General features: G+C 35.6%; 1 protein-coding gene across 1 annotated transcript; it reads left to right on the top strand.

Annotated features, from left to right (window-relative positions):
• The first annotated feature begins 5292 nt into the window (after positions 1-5292).
• On the top strand, positions 5293-17548 carry LOC133819285 (endo-1,3;1,4-beta-D-glucanase-like). Its single transcript, XM_062252482.1, has 7 exons — positions 5293-5581; positions 5773-5794; positions 16248-16371; positions 16518-16608; positions 16723-16812; positions 16880-16980; positions 17141-17548. Exons 1-7 carry the CDS (start codon positions 5428-5430, stop codon positions 17279-17281), a joined length of 723 nt encoding a protein of 240 aa, XP_062108466.1. The 5' UTR covers positions 5293-5427; the 3' UTR covers positions 17282-17548.
• Positions 17549-18384: the final 836 nt, after the last annotated feature.

Genomic DNA, 18384 nt, shown 5'->3' on the forward strand with positions numbered 1-18384 from the left:
TCAGAATTAGATTTATTTTATGTTTTTGATTTTTTGATTTGTTTTTTGTTAAACTTGTTCCCAGTTAGATTTGGAGGTTTTAGGGTGATCTCCAACTCCTTACTAGAACTCCCCAAGGTTGCTGAGTAAGTATGGTGGATCACAAATTAAACATTTTTGACCAAACAACCTTTAAGCAGAGTGAAATTGCTTATTTTGACAGAACAAGCTTGGTTTTCTTATAAGAATAAGTTCAACAATGTAATAGGGCAAATGTATATGCTCAAAATGTTCCTAGGCTGATTGGGAATGTTGCTAAGGTACTGCTTTAGACCCACACTTGCCTAGACAGAACTCCCTGAGGTTCCCAGGTAAGTATGGATGGTAACGCTATCACAAACCTTATTTAACAACCAATCTTTCTAGACAGAACAATATCGGTTTCTACCAGTTGTAATATTACACAATTGTTTCTAATACTAAGCGTTTTATGATTGAAATTTTATGAACAATTTAATGTTTTTTTTTAAAACCTAAATTTTAAGGAAAACTAAGGTAAAGAAAAAGAAAAGCCTAAACTAAGGAACCTAAAGCAACAAAATAGTTAACACAAAAATAAAGTAAAGAAAAAAAAAGAATTGAAGTGAAGTGAAGTGAAGATAAAATAGCAAGCTTAATCTTTTTTTTTTTACAAATATTTATTAAACTAAAAAAAATAAAAATAAATTAAGAAAGAGGAATGGAATAAAAATTAACTAAAAAGAAAAATAATTATATATATTTATATGAGTCTTTTTTTATTAACAAAAGAAAGGAAAAGAAAAAAAATTTAAAAAATATATATATTATTTTACGTTTTTTTCCTGTTTATTTTATATATAGATATATATATAATTTTCTTTTTTTTAACCGAAAAATAAAAGGAAAAGGAAGAAAGAAATATATATATATATATATATATATAATGAATAATTAATTTTTTTTGTTTTGATTTTTTTAATAATAATCAAATTAACTAAAAATTAGAAGATAAAAAGAATACAACCCACAAATACAATAATACTATGCTAACACAATATTAATACTAACAAAAATACAAATATTTTGGTAAAAATTTCACTAAAACTTTTGAAAACTACCTCCCCAGCAACGGCGCCAAAATTTGTTTAACGTAAAAAATGTGACTACCACTAAGCGATAGTTGTAGTGAAATTGGGCGGTCGATCCACAATGAGGTAACCTAAAACCAAAAGTTTAGTAGAAAATAACACAAAAAGTTGGTAACATGAAATAAATAAAAATGGAAATGAAAAGAGATTTAAGATTTTGGTGTTATCTTTTTTATGAAATGATAAAATGAGATAAGCAAAATAAAAGTAAGGTGTGAAATTCCGTATTTTAATATTACCAAGTGATTTAAAATAAACAACTTAATTAAATGCGGAATACTGATTAAGTTGTTTAGACAGATTTCAGTTTTGTTCACACTACTTATGCAACTGTTTAAACAGAAACAGAAAAACAGGTAAAAATTCAACACACGAGAATCTTTACGTGGTTCAGAAATCCTTTCAGATAACCTACATCCACGGGGCCACGCCCAGAGAATAAACCAATTAGTAAATAACAATGTGAACAAAAGCATTGACTTAAACAATGTAAGACTTCCTCTTAAGCTATTGCCGCAATCTTGTTGTACTATTCTCTACGAATCTGGTTTTGATGAAACGTTGATTCTCTTGAAATCCCTTCAAAGAATAGCGAGTGCTTACTTCCTCCCGAAGTGAGACTTAGATAGAATCATCTCTTGAAGATCCTTATTAACACATTCACAATAGACACTACCTGTTTACAAAGGACTAGATAGATATCCACAAGTACACTCAGCACTCTCACAAAGATTAATGTGAACAAACTTAATCTCTACAAATAAAACACTCTTCAAAATAACATAATGTTTACAAATTTTCCAAATGGAAGAGGTGAAAATTCCAAAGGCCTTGGCAAGATATTTATAGGCAAGGAAATCGTCCAAGGCCATCATTTTCTGAGATCTTTGAAATCAAATTGTAAATTCCTTTGATTTAGGAAATCAGCCAACCAGATGAATTCTGTGTTGACAGAAAAAGAAACTGATGAGTCAGCAATGTAATCAGTTTTATCTGGCAGAACGAACATGGTCATTTCTTTTGACCATGTTCATTTTCGACATCTTTTTTATTCCAGAATAAACATAATCCTTGAAAATAATCTCAAGATAATTGAAATACATATTTTTACCAAATAATGTTTATTTGTGATAAATAAGGTAAAAAATGTATTCACACATAAAATATATTTTCACACTAGAAAATCAACTGAATCAATTTGATAATTAAATCATGAATCAATAAGGATATGCTACTAATTTTCCTCAATAACTTTAAAATATTTTGTCTAAATTAAAGATAGCCAATAAAGGATTTTACAATCTCCCCCTTTGGCAACTTGATAGACAAAAATATTTTAAGAGTTTATTTTGAAAGATCTTGCAAAGACAAACCAGGTTAGAGCAAATAGTAATGTAATTACTCCCCCTGCGAAAGACATCTCAATTATAACTAATATCACAAACAATGTTAACTTTTTGAGAAAGTTTAACAAGATAAAAACCCAAGATAAATACCCAACAAAATAAACCTTACTCCCCCTTGTTGTCTATCAATAAGCCAAAGGAGTAATACCAACCCAAAAAACAATCCAAAGAGTCATACTACTACTCCCCCTCTTTGTCTATCAAAAAGGCCAAAAGGCAATGACAACACAAATTTTCAAGCATTCTTTGTGGTGACTGAGACGGTTGTTACCAATGGGAAATGTCTGTACTCTACTGTCTCGAGTTTTCACCATAGTTGCAACAAACAAAAACAAAGAGAATTTTTTTTTTTTTTTGAAAGAATGAGGAAATGAGTCTCTCTTTGACCGATTATAAAGAGAAGAAAATGACACTCAGGAATTTGATTTTATTCCTTTTTAAGACCAAATTAATGAATTGATATCCCAAAGCAAAAAAAACTTTGCGCAGTCAAGGAAAATAAACAAAAAATAGAAACTTTTGAAGTCAAATAATATAATAAGTAACAAAATAAAAAAACAACATATTACCACATTTTCCCTTTTCTTGATAGCCACAGTCAAGTCATTTCGGGCTGGGGCTCCATGTGGGTCACGCGGTCAAGGCAGCTGCTGGAGAAGGCTGGGCGTGGGAAGCTCGTGGGTCGCCAGGTGGGGCGCGGGTCAAGGGGTCGGGTCAGAGGCAGCTGTTGCTGGGCTTGGGTGCCAAGTGGTACACTGCAATGGCGCCACCTGGCGTTTAGAGGGCTAGTGGCAGTGGCAATTATTGGGCTTGGGCCAAATGGGTTGAGCTTCATTACTTCAGAAAAATATAATTTTCTTCACTTCTTTTTTCAGATTTGATTGTTTTCTTTTTTCTTCATTTCAAAGTGTCAAAATACAACTTTAATTCCTACAAAATAACAATAAATTAAATCATAATAAAATATTTTTATTTATAAAATAAATCATATTAATTCCATGAAAATATTAATTAAACCTTAATTTATTCTGACTATTAAAATCAATAAATGTGTATTTTTCACCACTAATCAAATATACATCAACTTTTCTATTTTTTTCTACATCATTTAAATATTATATTTTAAATAATAAAATAATTAAATATAATAGTATCACGCCCCATACACCAACTTGTCTAATTTTTTTTTTTTGGTCCTTTGGCAAAATGACCTATTTTTTAAAGTCATTTTGCAATCTAGTCTAGTTTTAATAATTCTTTGCAAAATGACCTCTCATAATTTAGACAGTTAATCAAAAATTTAAACAAGTAGTTGAAAAATTCAAAGAGTCGGTCGAAAAATTTAGACAACTGGTCAAATTTTAGACATAGGTTATTTTGCAAAAAAATTATCAAAAGTAAGCCAAGGTGCAAAATTAAAAAAATCATTTTCACCCATTTCTCTTTTTTTTTTTTCCTACATCATTGGCAGTGGTCATTGCTCATTGAAAAAATTGATTTGGAATAAAAGGAATAAACTTTCAAAACAATACCACTTGAAATTTCGTTTTTAGTAATTATCAAATTAATTAAACCATATGAATTAATTAAAGTGCGGAATGGTAATTGACTATTTAAACATATTGCAGTTCTGTCGGGACAGAATCCGAACTTGTCACGACAGAAATTGAACACAATAAAAAGACAGTGCAAAACAATAAAGAATACAACGAATTTTTACAAAGTTCAGAAACTCTTTCGGATAACCTACTCCTTGGGGCCACACCCAGAGAATAAAACTAATTAATAAAGAATCACAAGTACAAAATATTGACTTAAACAAAATAAGACTCATTCTTGAGATTTGCCGCAACTTTGTTGTACTTTTCTTCACTAATCCGATCTTAATTGAAACACTCAACCACTTGAACTCTCTTCAATGGTCAGCGAGTGTTTGCATCTTCCCAACACAAGGCTTGTAAAAATCCTCTCCCGAAGACTTATAAAAGTTGTGTTCAAATTACAATGTGTATTCACTTATGAACGTGGTATAAACTCACCACAAAAACTTAAACTCTCATATTTCTACAAGATCACGTGAATACTATGATCTTGAATATAAATAAGGAACTCTCACAAATATTACAATACACTCACAAATTATGCATCTAAGAGTTTACTTTTTTTCACTGAATTTAGAGCCTTATTTATAGTCCTTTTTCGTGCTCATAAAGGCTGAGAAAGAATCTCCTAATAAAAGCAAGAATAATTTGAAGATATTATTGATTGATGAAGAATTGCTTTTTTTAGAAGATACTGATCCGACAGATACGATTTTGATGGAGACAGCTAATACCTATGTCGAATCAAAAAGCTCAAGATAAAAATAACAATTAATGACAACAAAGATTTAGTTTCTTGATTTTTATAAACTTGAGCTGCACGAAAATATATAGACAAATATTCTAGAAATGACTTTGAGTAAGTAGATATTACTTCCCTTTATAAACAAATTGTGATAAAATACAATTAAATAAAAAATGTAAATATTCTACAAATCACAAAAAATAAAAAGTAAATTCTGAAAAACACAATAAAGAAAACAAAAATTGATCTTTTAATAAAAATTATATTTCTATAAAATAGGTGAATTTTAGGAGTTACACCACTTAACAACTAAGGAGAAAATGCAAAGCACCATATAAATAAAGAAATCAATATAATAGTAAAAGCTCGACATTGACCAAACCTTGCGTCAGCTCTTACGTAAATGCCCTGCTTTGGTCAACTCTGAGGATCATCAAACTGAATTTTGCAACCTCTGACCTTTAAGTTCACTTCCAAGTCCAGCTTAGTCAGTAGCAGTAGAAGTGGCAGTGAGTGAGTGATTGGAGATGTCAAGCTCTGAGTGCTTTGAGAATCCACCCACCTTGTTGAGCTCAACAAGCAGTGGAGTTGGAACTGTTCAAGATGTGGGTGGCCTCAAATCCTATGTCACAGGCTCACCTCATTCCAACCGTGCTATCCTTTTCGTCTCCGATGTGTTTGGTATTTTTTGTTTTGTTTATCTTACTCAATTAATCTCTTTTGTTTGTACAACAAATCAAATTTTAGACAAAATTTGCAAAGGGTATTCATCTTTTTTGGGAAACAAACCATTTGGGTAAAAGTAGTTGTGGCCCTTGTGGGTTTTTACTGAGATATTCAGTTACACGAGTTTCTTTACTATATGATTGCAGGATACGAGGCTCCAAAATTAAGGTACGTCTCTCTCTCTCTCTCTCTGTGTAAACATGTCTCCATAAGTTGTTTTTGATCTTGATTCATTGTAGTGTGCTGAGAGTGAGTGAATAGGTGAAGAAGAAATATCATATAAGTTTGCTATCAGAAAGAACACAGGTTCATCACCTGATACACCATATTTATTAGGGGATGTCAAGTTCTTGCATAAGCATTATATAGGATTTTGACCTCTAGAATTCAAATATCTAAAGATGGTGTACTCAGGACTCTGCCCAAATAGGAGGCTTGACTTTCCAATTAGAGCTAGACTAAGTTTACACATGACAGTACATGTAAGAAAAAGAGAGGAAAAAAAAAGATTTTTCTAGTTCTAGTTTTTGGTTGGATGGGATTACTATTCCCAAACTAATTAGGGCTGCTAGTTGTTTTATACGGTTTTAAAAGTAATTAGTTTGACTGTATTAAGTAAAAGACTTTGAAAGAAAATGAATTGTAATTCTCATTAAACTGAAAAGAAAATTACAGAGTATTTATACACAGTAAGGCTAACAAGAATTTGCCTTTGATAACAGGGAAGGTTGTTGAGTAACAACCTATAACAGCAATAACAGAATACAATTAACAGAGCTAAACTAACTATTAACTAACTCCTTAACAGGCCCCCTCAAACTGAGTGGGGTGAGAAACCACAGACAGTTTGTCTCTAAGAATTGCAAATCTGGAGTTAGAAATTGGTTTGGTAAGGCAATCTGCTAATTGACCTGAAGCAGGAACATGTTGAACGTGTATCTGTTTTGAAAGCACCTTGTCTCTGACAAAATAGAGATCTATCTCTATATGTTTTGTACGAGCATGAAGAATGGGATTTGCCGCAAGCTGAACTGAACTGAGATTATCACACCAGATGCAAGGAACACTAGTTTACTTGAAGTGCAGCTCACTCAGCAAAGATTGAATCCAAGTAACTTCCGAAACAACATCAGCAAGACTGCGAAATTCTGTTTCTGTTGAGGACCTAGAGATGGTGCTTTGCTTTTTGGATTTCCAGGCTATGAGATTTTCACCTAAGAAGATACAGAAACCAATTGTAGACCTCCTGTCATCAAGGTCCGAGGCCCAGTCAGCATCACAAAAAGCTATGAGATTGAAGGTGGAGACTGGTTTAAGGTGAAGGCCATAGTCTAAAGTTCCTGCAAGATATCGAATGATACGCTTAACAGCCACCCAGTGAGACGGTAAGGGATTGTGCATAAATTGACAGACCTTATTAACACTAAAGGTGATGTCAGGCCTGGTTATTGTTGCATATTGTAAGGCTCCCACAAGTGAACGGTACATAGTGGCATCTTCAACTGGATCACTACCAAAGTTAGACAAACGAAGACCACCATTCATTGGTGTGCTTTGAGTCTTGGCCCCCTGAAGTTGTGCTTTACAGACAAGATCTTGTAAGTATTTCTTCTGAGAAAGAAGAACTCCATTTGGTGTATTGAGAACTTGGATTCCTAAAAAGTATGTGACAATGCCGAGATCCTTTAAAGAAAAGGTAGTGCTTAACTGAGAGATAAGAGCTGAAACATCATTATCATTGCTGCCTATGACCAAAATGTCATCCACATACATCAGTACATAAATGCAGCTGTCGGGTTGAGCCCTAACAAATAGAGAATGATCTGTTTTGGCTGAGACAAAACCAAAAGAAGATAGAGCATTAGACAGTTTTTCAAACCAAGCCCGTGGAGCTTGTTTGAGTCCATACAGAGCTTTGTTGAGCTTGCACACCCTGTTAGGAAACTCACTGTCAATGAATCCAGGTGGTTGAACCATATAAATTTCTTCATGCAAATTCTCATTTAAGAAAGCATTATCAAAATCTAGCTGCCTTATTTTCCACCCTTTTGTAAGAGCAAGTGTAAGAATAACTCTGATAGTGAGGGGCTTAACCACTGGACTAAAGGTCTCATTAAAATCAAACCCAGCCTGTTGGTGATATCCCTTTGCCACCAATCTTGCTTTGTATCTTGAAACCGAACCATTAGGATGTTCTTTGACCCGAAATACCCATTTGCATCCAATGGGAGATCGATTTTCAGGGAGATCAACCAATGTCCATGTGTCATTCTTCTTCAGAGCATCATTCTCAGATTGCATAGCATCAAACCAATGAGAAACCTTTAAAGCTTCCTTAACATATGAAGGTGCAAGAGAGGCAGTGAGAACCTTAGGCTTGCGAATCCCAGACTTTGCTCTTGTTTGCATTGCATGACTGTTGGTAGGAGCAGTAGAAGTCAAAGGTGGTACCTGTAACACATCAACACCAGTGGTAAAAGTAGTCTGTATATTAGAAATATCAGAAAATTGATTATGAGAAGATGGTACAGTAGTGTTTGCCATATCAGAGGGTGCAGGAGAGATGGGAGGAAGAGATGAAATTTCTAGAGGAGAGAAAGGAGGAGAGGCAACGGGTGGGACAGGATGAGAGCATGAGGGAATGGATTGTGGAGAGACTATCCGAGAGGAAGGGACTGGATCGAGTGGAGGAGCATGTGGAGCAAAAGACTGTGAAACTTGTTGGAGAATGGGAGGAGCAGCGGAAGGGAGAGAAGCAGGAGGAGAAACATGAGAATTTGTTTGACTTACAGCATCTGAATAAGGGAAAATATGTTCATCAAATAAAACGTCCCTGGAAATATAGAGCCTACCGTCCTTTGCAAGACATTTATAGCCTTTGTGAGAAAGGCTATAACCAAGAAACACACATGGTTGAGACCTGTATTGTAGTTTGAATCTATTATATGGTCTTAAGTTTGGATACACAAGCAACCAAATACTCTAAGAGACTTATAGTCGGGTTTAGTATGGAATAACATCTCAAGTGGGGAAGAGTAATTGAGTTGAGCAGTAGGCATTCCATTTATGAGAAATACAGCTGTTCTACAAGCTTCATCCTAATACTTAAGGGGAAGAGAGGCTTGAGCTAATAGTGTAAGGGCACTCTCAATGATATGTCTGTGCTTACGCTCAGCCACACCATTTTGTTCATGGGTGTGAGGACAGCTTATTTTATGAACTATCCCATATTGGCTCAAAAGGTTTGTAAATGAACGATATTCCCCACCCCAATCTGACTGAATGGCTTTGATTTTGAATCCAAGTTGCAACTCTACTTGTGCTTTAAAACTGGTGAAGGTAGGGAGAGCTTCATTTTTTGTTCTAAGCATGTAAATCCAGGTATGCCTAGAGAATGCATCTATGAAACTGATGTAGTATTTATAACCACTAGAGGAGGTATGAGGGGCAGGACCCCACAAATCAGAGTGCAATAGTTGAAGTGGTTCAGTATATGTAGTAGTAGATGTAGAAAAAGGAAGCTTATGAACTTTACCCAAACAACAAGCAGAACATAGATCAGGAAAAATTGTGTTATTTTTATTAATAGGAATATCAATATTACAAGCTTGTAAAGTGAACTTGACTATTTTGGCAGCAGGATGACCAAGCCTGTTATGCCAGAGAATAAAGTCTTTTGACTGTTTGGACAAAACAAGATTGTTACATTGTGGCGTAAGCTGATCATTGACACTCAGTGAAGAGAGAGAGGCGTTATTGTGTTGAAGAGAGGAAAGAGAGCCAAGCTGGAGAGGATCGAACTTGTATAGGCCATGATCAAGATTCCCAACAAGTAAAGTCTTCAAAGTTTCCTGATCTTTGACAAAACATTGAAAGGGATGAAATTCAAAGAAAACGTTATTATCCAGAGAAAATTGAGAAACACTAAGAAGATTTTTTGTTATGTTAGGGACATAAAGTAGATTGTTTAGAATGAGTTGTTTAGAATGAATGGGGGATTGAAAAAAAGAATGACCAATTTGGTGGATAGGCAAACCTGTACCGTTTCCCATGTAAATTTTCTGTTCACCATTATATTCCAGACTGTTATGGATATTAGAGGCATCTGGTGTGAGGTGATTTGTGGCGCCTGAATCAGGGTACCAGCTTGGGTCTGCAACAGTGTCAGGAGAAGCGTAAAGAGCCTGCATTTCAGCTATGTTAGCACTACCAGAAAATTGCTGAAAGCATTCAGGACCAGTAAAAGATTTGTCAAATCGATAAAAGCACTGCTTTACAGTATGGCCCAATTTATTACACAACTGACATTGGGGTTTTTGACCCCAAGGATTGAATTGGGCACGTCCTGTTGAAGCCATTCCAGGTTTGGGACCACTGTATTGACCACGTGATGTAGCAGGTGGAGCAGGTCGTGAAGGATATGGGCCAAAACCAGGGGGAGAAGCCACGGATGGGTTGTACGAGACACGTGGAGAGCTAACCGAGGGACCACTGTAGGGATTGCCACGATAGGTAGGGGGTAGTCTAGCTAGATTAGCTTCATTCTTGATGTCCAATTCTTGGGACCCTTTTTCCAACCGAACTTCTTGAGCCATGAGAAGAGCTTCAATTTCAGCAACTGTATAAGCATCGGTTCTTGTATTGACGGAGGTGATGAACACTTCGTAATCACGTGATAGACCATTGAAAATCGCCTCAATGTGATCTTGCGCAGTCAAAGTGTGTCCGATGGAGGCAAGAGTGTCAACAAGACTCTTGATTTTGAGAAGATAATCACCCAAGGAGCCCTTCATACGGGTATTGCGCAGCAAGGTTTTATACTGACCGATATTGGCACGATTGAGAGCTGTGAAATGTTCTTGCAGAGTTCGCCAGATCTGAGCAGCAGTGTTGCATCCGACCATTCTGGTTAGGATTTTTTCAGTCATCGAAGAGAGAAGCCAGGACACTAGAATGCTATCTTGCTGGTCCCAATCATCATAGTTGGGATTGATACGTTGTGCTAGACGGTCTTCGTCGGAGAGATACATCGGCGGTGTAAGAAGAGGATCAAGAAATCGTTGTAGTCGACTGCCTTTAATGGCAGCAAAAACTTGATGTTTCCAAAGTAGATAATTGTGTTCATCAAGTCGTACTGAGAGTGAATGAGAAAAAGTAACGGGAGAGGGTTTGGGAAGAAGATTGGGGAAAGAATTGGACGAATTTGGACGAAGAGATTCACCATTGACAGCACCTGAAGTTTGCTCCATAGCTCACAAAAGAAAGGGATCTGATACCATATTAAGTAAAAGACTTTGAAAGAAAATGAATTGTAATTCTCATTAAACTGAAAAGAAAATTACAGAGTATTTATACACAGTAAGGCTAACAAGAATTAGCCTTTGATAACAGGGAAGGTTGTTGATAACAACCTATAACAGCAATAACAGAATACAATTAACAGAGCTAAACTAACTATTAACTAACTCCTTAACAGACTGACATTCGTAGTTGTTTCTACCCCGTTTTAGTAATTGGACAATGGTACCTTGCCATTCAAATAGACTATTAAGTTCATAATATTATATTGTCAAGCCATACCAGTACATTCTTCTTCTACAAGTTTACATGAGAGCAAAAGAAAATGTACTCACATTCATAGGCAATAGTATATTGAAATGAACTTCTAAAGCCCAATAAAATTATTCAAAATATGGATTCTTCTTTTCAAGTTTTCATGCTCCTTTTAATTAATCAACATAGAAGGTAGCAAATTATATATGTTTTTCTTCTAAAAGTCAACTGAACTGTATTCAAAAGCTTTCTTTCATCACTATTGTTGTAATGATCAATCAATGCACCTAAGCCTTCTTTGAGTTAGTTAGATAGTTAAGTGACAATTATTACTGTTATTTTTCTTTGTAATTTCGGGTTGGCTATATATAGCACCCTTTTGTCTCTTGTAAAGTTGGAACTAAGTTGTAAACATACTTTGATATATATCAATAAAGCTAGATAGAGTTTTCTGCCATGGGCTAGTCTAGTGGGATCTTAATTGTCTCACTAGGAAACCATGTTAACTGTGCTTGTGTTCTTGGAGGTTATTGTTCATTGAAGTTCTTGGCTGTTTTGGGAGCTGTTAGCTGGTGTGGTGTGTTCTTGCTTTGCATAACAACTGGTATCAAGAGCCAGGTTGCCATTTCAAGATTTGGTTGACAACCGGAGGAGAAATGGGGAATGCAAAGTTTGATCTTGAAAAGTTTACAAGGAAAAACAATTTCGGGCTATGGCGTGTGAAGATGCGTGCATTGTTGGTTCAACAAGGTTTACAAGCTGCCTTGTTGGGAGAGAAGAGTCTCTCATTTGAGTTATCCGAAAAAGAGAAGATTGAGTTGTTGGACAAAGCTCATAGTGCCATCATTCTCAGATTGGGTGACAAAGTTCTTCGAGAAGTATCAAAGGAGAAGACAACAATTGGTATTTGGATCAAATTGGAGAGCTTGTACATGACCAAGTCGCTGGCAAATCGATTGTTCTTGAAACAGAAGCGGTATTCGTTTAACATGACACCAGGGAAAAGTGTTGAAGATCACTTGGATGAATTTAACAAGATCATTCTTGATCTTGAAAATATAGACATCAAGATTGATGATGAGGATCAGGCCATCATTGTTCTAAACTCTCTACCTACTGAGAGTTATGAGCATTTTGTCGATACAATGATGTATGGAAAAGCATCATTGTCTCTAGAAGAGGTATAGAATGCTTTAATGTCAAAAGAATTAAAGCGAAAGTCTGAATTGAAGGAAGAGGCAAATGAAGATAGGCTGTTTGTTCGAGAAAAAGCTTCCAAGAAAGAAAACAAAGAGCAATCTGAACAGAACAAAGCAAAAGGAAACTCAAAGTTCAAGAGGAGGTGTTTCATTGGTAATAAAACAACACATTTGAAGGACTGTCTTGTTATGAAGAATTACAATAAAAAACAATCTGGAAATGTTGATATTGTTTCAGACTATGATGACAATGATGGATATGATAGTGCAAGGGTGTTGGTTGTGTCAAATGAAGTAACAGACAAAGATTGGATTATCGATTCTGGATGTTCTTTTCAAAATTTTCCAATCAAAGACCAGTTCAAAGACTATCAGGTAGTAAGAGGAGGGACTGTCAAGCTTGGAGACAATCACGCATGTACTATTGTTGGAATTGGGACAGTAAAGATTGAGCTTGATAGAGGTTTTGTTACAGAATTGAAACAAGTGAGGCATGTTCCTGATATCAAGAAAAATCTTAGATCAGTAGCCATGTTAGATCAAGATGGCTGCTCGGTTAAGGTTGAAGGTGGAGTACTCAAAGTGAAAGGATCCATGGTCTTCATGAAGGGCATTAAAGAAAATGGCATCTATGCTTTAAGGAAGGAAGCTGTGAAGAATGTATCTATGATTTGGCACCAAAGATTGGGTCACATAAGTAATGGAGGTCTAAATGTCTTGAGTAAAGGGTGTCTTTGGCAAGGATAAAATTGAAGAACTTGATTTCTGTGAACAATGTGTGCTAGGAAAATCAACAAGGGTCAAATTTGGCAAAGGGCAAACACACTTCAAAGGGCATTTTGGATTATGTGCATTTAGATTTGTGGGGGCCATCCAGAACAATTTCAAGATGTGGAACAAGGTACTTTCTTACTATCATAGATGACTATTCTAGATTTGTGTGGGTATATATACTGAAAAATAAAAATGATGCTCTATCTAAGTTCAAAGAATGGAAAAGTTTGCCTGAAAACCAAACAGGAAGAAAGGTGAAGAAACTTAGAACTGATAATGGATTGGAGTATTGTTCCAATGAGTTTAATCAGTTCTGTAAGAATGCTAGTATAGAAAGGCATCTCACTATTCTAAGGACTCCTCAGCAAAATGGCCTAGCCGAGAGAATGAATAGAACCATTCTAGAAAGGGTCAAGTGCATGCTCATTTACTCAGGATTACCTAGAAATTTCTGGGCTGAGGCAGTTGTTACTGCTTGTTATCTCATAAACAGATGCCCTTCTTCAGCATTAGAGTTTAAGACCCCAATTGAAGTCTGGACAGGTACAAATGCTAGATATGAGCATTTAAGAGTGTTTGAGTGTTTGGCATATGCTCGCATTAGGCAGGACAAGTTAGAGCCTAGAGCTAGGAAGTGTATTTTTCTGGGATACCTTGAGGGTATTAAAGGCTACAAGTTGTGGAGTATTGAAGATGGTAATCATCAAAAATATTTTACTAGTAGAGATGTGGTCTTCGAAGAGAGAAAAATGTACAAAGATACACTCAAACCAGATAAATCTAATGCTCATACAAATTCAGACATAAAAGAGAAGACTCAAGTTGAGGTGGAGATACGTTTCATTCATTTTAGAGAGGAACATGCTGCATTAGAAGAACATGAAGAAGAAACTGAAGATAAAACAAAAAGTGACATGGAAACAGAAGACAACACTCGGGATTATCAACTGGTTAGAGACAGAAAAATGAGAGAAGTAAGAGAACCAAAGAGGTTTGGATTTGCAAATATTGTACACTATGCTTTGAGTGTAGCTGAGCAAAATGAAGATGAACCAAGGACTTATGCTGAAGCTGTGACATTAGTTGACAAGATTGAGTGGGGTAAAGCTATGAGAGAAGAAATTGATTCTCTAAACAAAAACAACACCTGGAAATTGGTAGATAAACCTATTGGGAAGAAAATTGTAGGCTGCAAGTGGATTTACAAGTTTAAGGAAGGAATACCAGGTGTAGAAAAGCCAAGATATAAAGCAAGGCTTGTGGCTCGAGGTTTCACACAAAGAGAAGGTATTGACTACAATGAAATCTTCTCACTCATAGTCAAACACACTTCAATAAGAATGCTACTAAGTCTTGTGCCAACTGAAGATCTTGAACTTGAACAATTAGATGTAAAGACAGCTTTTCTACGTGGTGATCTTGAAGTAGAAATCCTGATGAAACAACCAGAAGGTTTTGAGGTAAAGGGTAAAGAAAATCAGGTTTGCTTATTAATGAAATCTGTGTATGGCTTAAAACAATCACCAAGGCAATGGTGTAAGCGATTTGATGATTTTGTGACTAAAATTGGTTTCAAAAGAAGTGCTTATGACAGCTGTGTGTATGTAATAATGCAAAGTCCATTGTCTTTCTTTTGTTATATGTGGATGACATGTTAATTGTTTGCAAATATATGACTGAGATTGACAAAGTTAAAAAGCTGCTGAATAGGGAATTTGACATGAAGGATTTGGGGTCTGCCAAGAAAATACTTGGAATAGAGATCACTAGAGACAGAAATCTAAGGAGATTGAAGCTACCTCAAAAAGGGTATATTCTAAAATCTTTATCTAAGTTTGGTTTGGATAAGGTTAGTTCTGTAAGTACCCCTATAGCTCAACAATTTAAACTCTCAAATTCTCATTCTCCCTCTACTGATAAAGAAGAAAAGTTAATGGAATCTATTCCCTATACTAATGTGGTAGGTAGCATAATGTACATCATGGTCTGTACTAGACCCGATTTATGCTATGGTGTTAGTGTTGTGAGTAGGTTTATGGGGAAACCAAGTTTTGAACATTGGAAAGTTGTTATGTGGCTCATGAGGTATCTAAAGGAAACATTGGACATAGGATTAATATATGGTTCTGATTGCAACTACAAGGTGTATTGGGATTTGTTGACTCTGATTATGAAGGAGACTTAGACACAAGAAGGTCTCAAACTGGTTTTGTTTTTCAACTTAATGAATGTACTATTAGTTGGAAAGCTAACCTTCAATCTATTGTAGCTCTCTCAACAACAGAAGCAGAATATATTGCATGTACAGAAGCTGTTAAAGAAGCCTTATGGCTTAAAGGGATCACTCGAGAGCTAGGCATAGACCAACGGTATGTATCTGTCTACTCTGACAATCAAAGTGCCCTGCATCTAAGTAAAAATCAAGTGTTTCGTGAGAGGACCAAACATATTGATGTAAGGTTACAATTCATCTGAGATATCATTGCAGAAGGAAGGGTACAATTACACAAGATTGCTACAGAAGATAATCCCTCATATATGCTCACAAAATCACTGCCAACAGCCAAGTTTAGACATTGTCTAGGCTTGCTACAAATCACACACATTTGAGCATTGTGATCTTAGGAATCTCTGTTCTAGTTTAAATTGTAAATGTTTTTTATTTGTTTACTGATTTGTAATGTACATTGATAGGTCAAGGTGGAGAATTGTTGTAATGACCAATCAATGTACCTACGCCTTCTTTGAGTTAGTTAGATAGTTAAGTGACAGTTATTACTGTTATTTTTCTTTGTACTTTCGGGTTGACTATATATAGCACCCTTTTGTCTCTTGTAAAGTTGGAACTAAGTTGTAAACATACTTTGATATATATCAATAAAGCTAGATAGAGTTTTCTGCTGTAGACTAGTCTAGTGGGATCTTAATTGTCTCACTAGGAAACTACGTTAATTGTGCTTATGTTCTTGGAGGTTATTGTTCATTGAAGTTCTTGGTTGTTTTGGGAGCTGTTAGCTGGTGTTGTGTGTTCTTGCTTTGCATAACAACTGTTGTTCGGTCCTGTTGATGAACTTTTACTTGTGAGATTTGCAAAGGAAGCTTGCAGATAAACTTGCAGTAGCTGACCAATTTTTGGTGGTGGTTCCTGACTTTTTCTATGGAGATCCTCTTGATCTTAATAACCCTGATCGCGATGGATGGCTAAAAGCTCATAATATGGTGCTTACTTTCTTTCCAAACACCATAAACAGTAGTTATTTGGAAGTCACATATCTAACTAATGACACTATGGCACCATTATTGGTTCTGCTATAGTTTTCTTTATTTAAGCTCAATTTTTTGAGCAATTTTTTTCTTTCTTCTAGGAAAAAGGGCATGAAGATGCCAAACAAGTGGTTGCTGCTCTAAAGAGCAAAGGTCTTTCTGCCATAGGTGCTGCTGGATTTTGCTGGGGTGGTAAGCAATCTCTGCTGGGATTTTTTTGTCTATGTTAAGGACTCTTGAAAAGGAAGACTTATAGTAGGCATAGCTGATAAATTCTTCATTTTGATTCTGTCTCGTTATGCTTAGGAAATGTTGTGGTCAAATTAGCCGGTTCTACAGACATTCAAGCTGCTGTTGTATTGCACCCCGGCCATCTTACAGATGAAGACATCAATGGTAATTTTTGTTGTCTTTCATTCTTGTTCTAAGCATTTACTAACAAAAAAATGATTTCTTGTTGCAGAGGTAAAAGTTCACATAGCCATATTGGGAGCTGAGAGGGACAAAATTGCTCCTCAAGAGCATATAAAACATTTGGGAGAGATTTTATCAGCTAAATCTGAGGTGAGAATCTTGTTTAGCAGAAAGAAAAAAAAACAAAAGAAAAAGAAGACCCCTTTTATGATGTTTGAATTTTGAACTAGATAATGACCTTTTTTTTCTTCTATAGATTCTTTGTTTGAAAAAATCTTCATGCTAACTTACATCAGTTAAAATTGTTCAGTTTGATAGCTTTGTGAAGATATTTCCTGGGGTGGCTCATGGGTGGACAGTGAGGTACAATGACGAAGACCCTTTTTCTGTCAATAGTGCTGAAGAGTCTCATTTGGACTTAACTAATTGGTTCACCAAATATGTCAAATGAAACCGTACTGCCTCATAGCTCATATCAGAATCCATAAAAAATAAAAATAAAAAAGGGACCTATAATTAGAAGTACTGAAACTGGTCATGAAGGGTTTTTGTTTTATATGTAAAAAAAGATTGGCTAGCCAGCCATGCAGATGCATGTAAAATTATCAGGAATATGAATATTTATAAGAGCTGGTAGCCAGCCATGCAGTGCTCAACATCTAAACTAGTACATCATAAGAGTTAATTATAAGTGAATTCAGTATGTCTTTCAGCATTATTTGTACTTTTTTTTTGTTCTGTTGTTTATTATCAGTTATTGATGAATGTACATTATGTGAGAGTGTTCCTTAGCTTTATAATTGAAACCAGGAAAATGTTTGTTCTTAGAAACATAGAACTCCCACTTGTTAAATTTTGAACCAGTCAAATTTACTTTGTGTTTTTAAAAAGGACGCCTCTACATTCAAGTCCTCTGTGCCTGCAAGAACTGTTCTCCGGGCTTAAAGTAGAGTGCCAGGTGTCAAGCACTGCGACCCTGGACTACAAACATCTATATGATATTTCAGTGTTATCCAAGTTGTGGTGTTGAGTCTGTACAAGCGACAAGTAGGATGTTTCCCGACGTCGCCTGACATGGGAAAATGTGCAGCTACTCCCTGACATAATCATGGACGTGCTATCCCAAAAAGTGTGGGTTGTAACCTCGTAAATGAGCCCACTGTGATACGTCTGGGACTACGAGCTCCTTAACTACGGGAATGTATATTTATTATCCATTAATACCCCATTAAGAGAGAATGTTTGTAGTAAATCCTTGTTAAGAGAATTAATTGTCCTCGGCTATCTATAAATAGAGTTATGACACACTTTGTAAAGCATCTGATCTCCATATTTTGTATTCAAAGTATTGCTAAAAAATGCCTGCACTCCATAAAAACTTGAAACTCCCAAGCTCCTCAAATCCTAATACAAGTGATTTATGGATTAGGGTTAATTAATAAAGAGAAAAATAAAGAAGGAAAAGATATTGTTGTATTCCTTGAAAAAAAAAAGGAGTTCTGTACAATTCAATATATATAGACAAAGGATAAAGGGACCACGATCCACGTGCCC

This window comes from Humulus lupulus, chromosome 2, assembly GCF_963169125.1.
Source record: "Humulus lupulus chromosome 2, drHumLupu1.1, whole genome shotgun sequence".
NCBI lineage: Eukaryota > Viridiplantae > Streptophyta > Magnoliopsida > Rosales > Cannabaceae > Humulus > Humulus lupulus.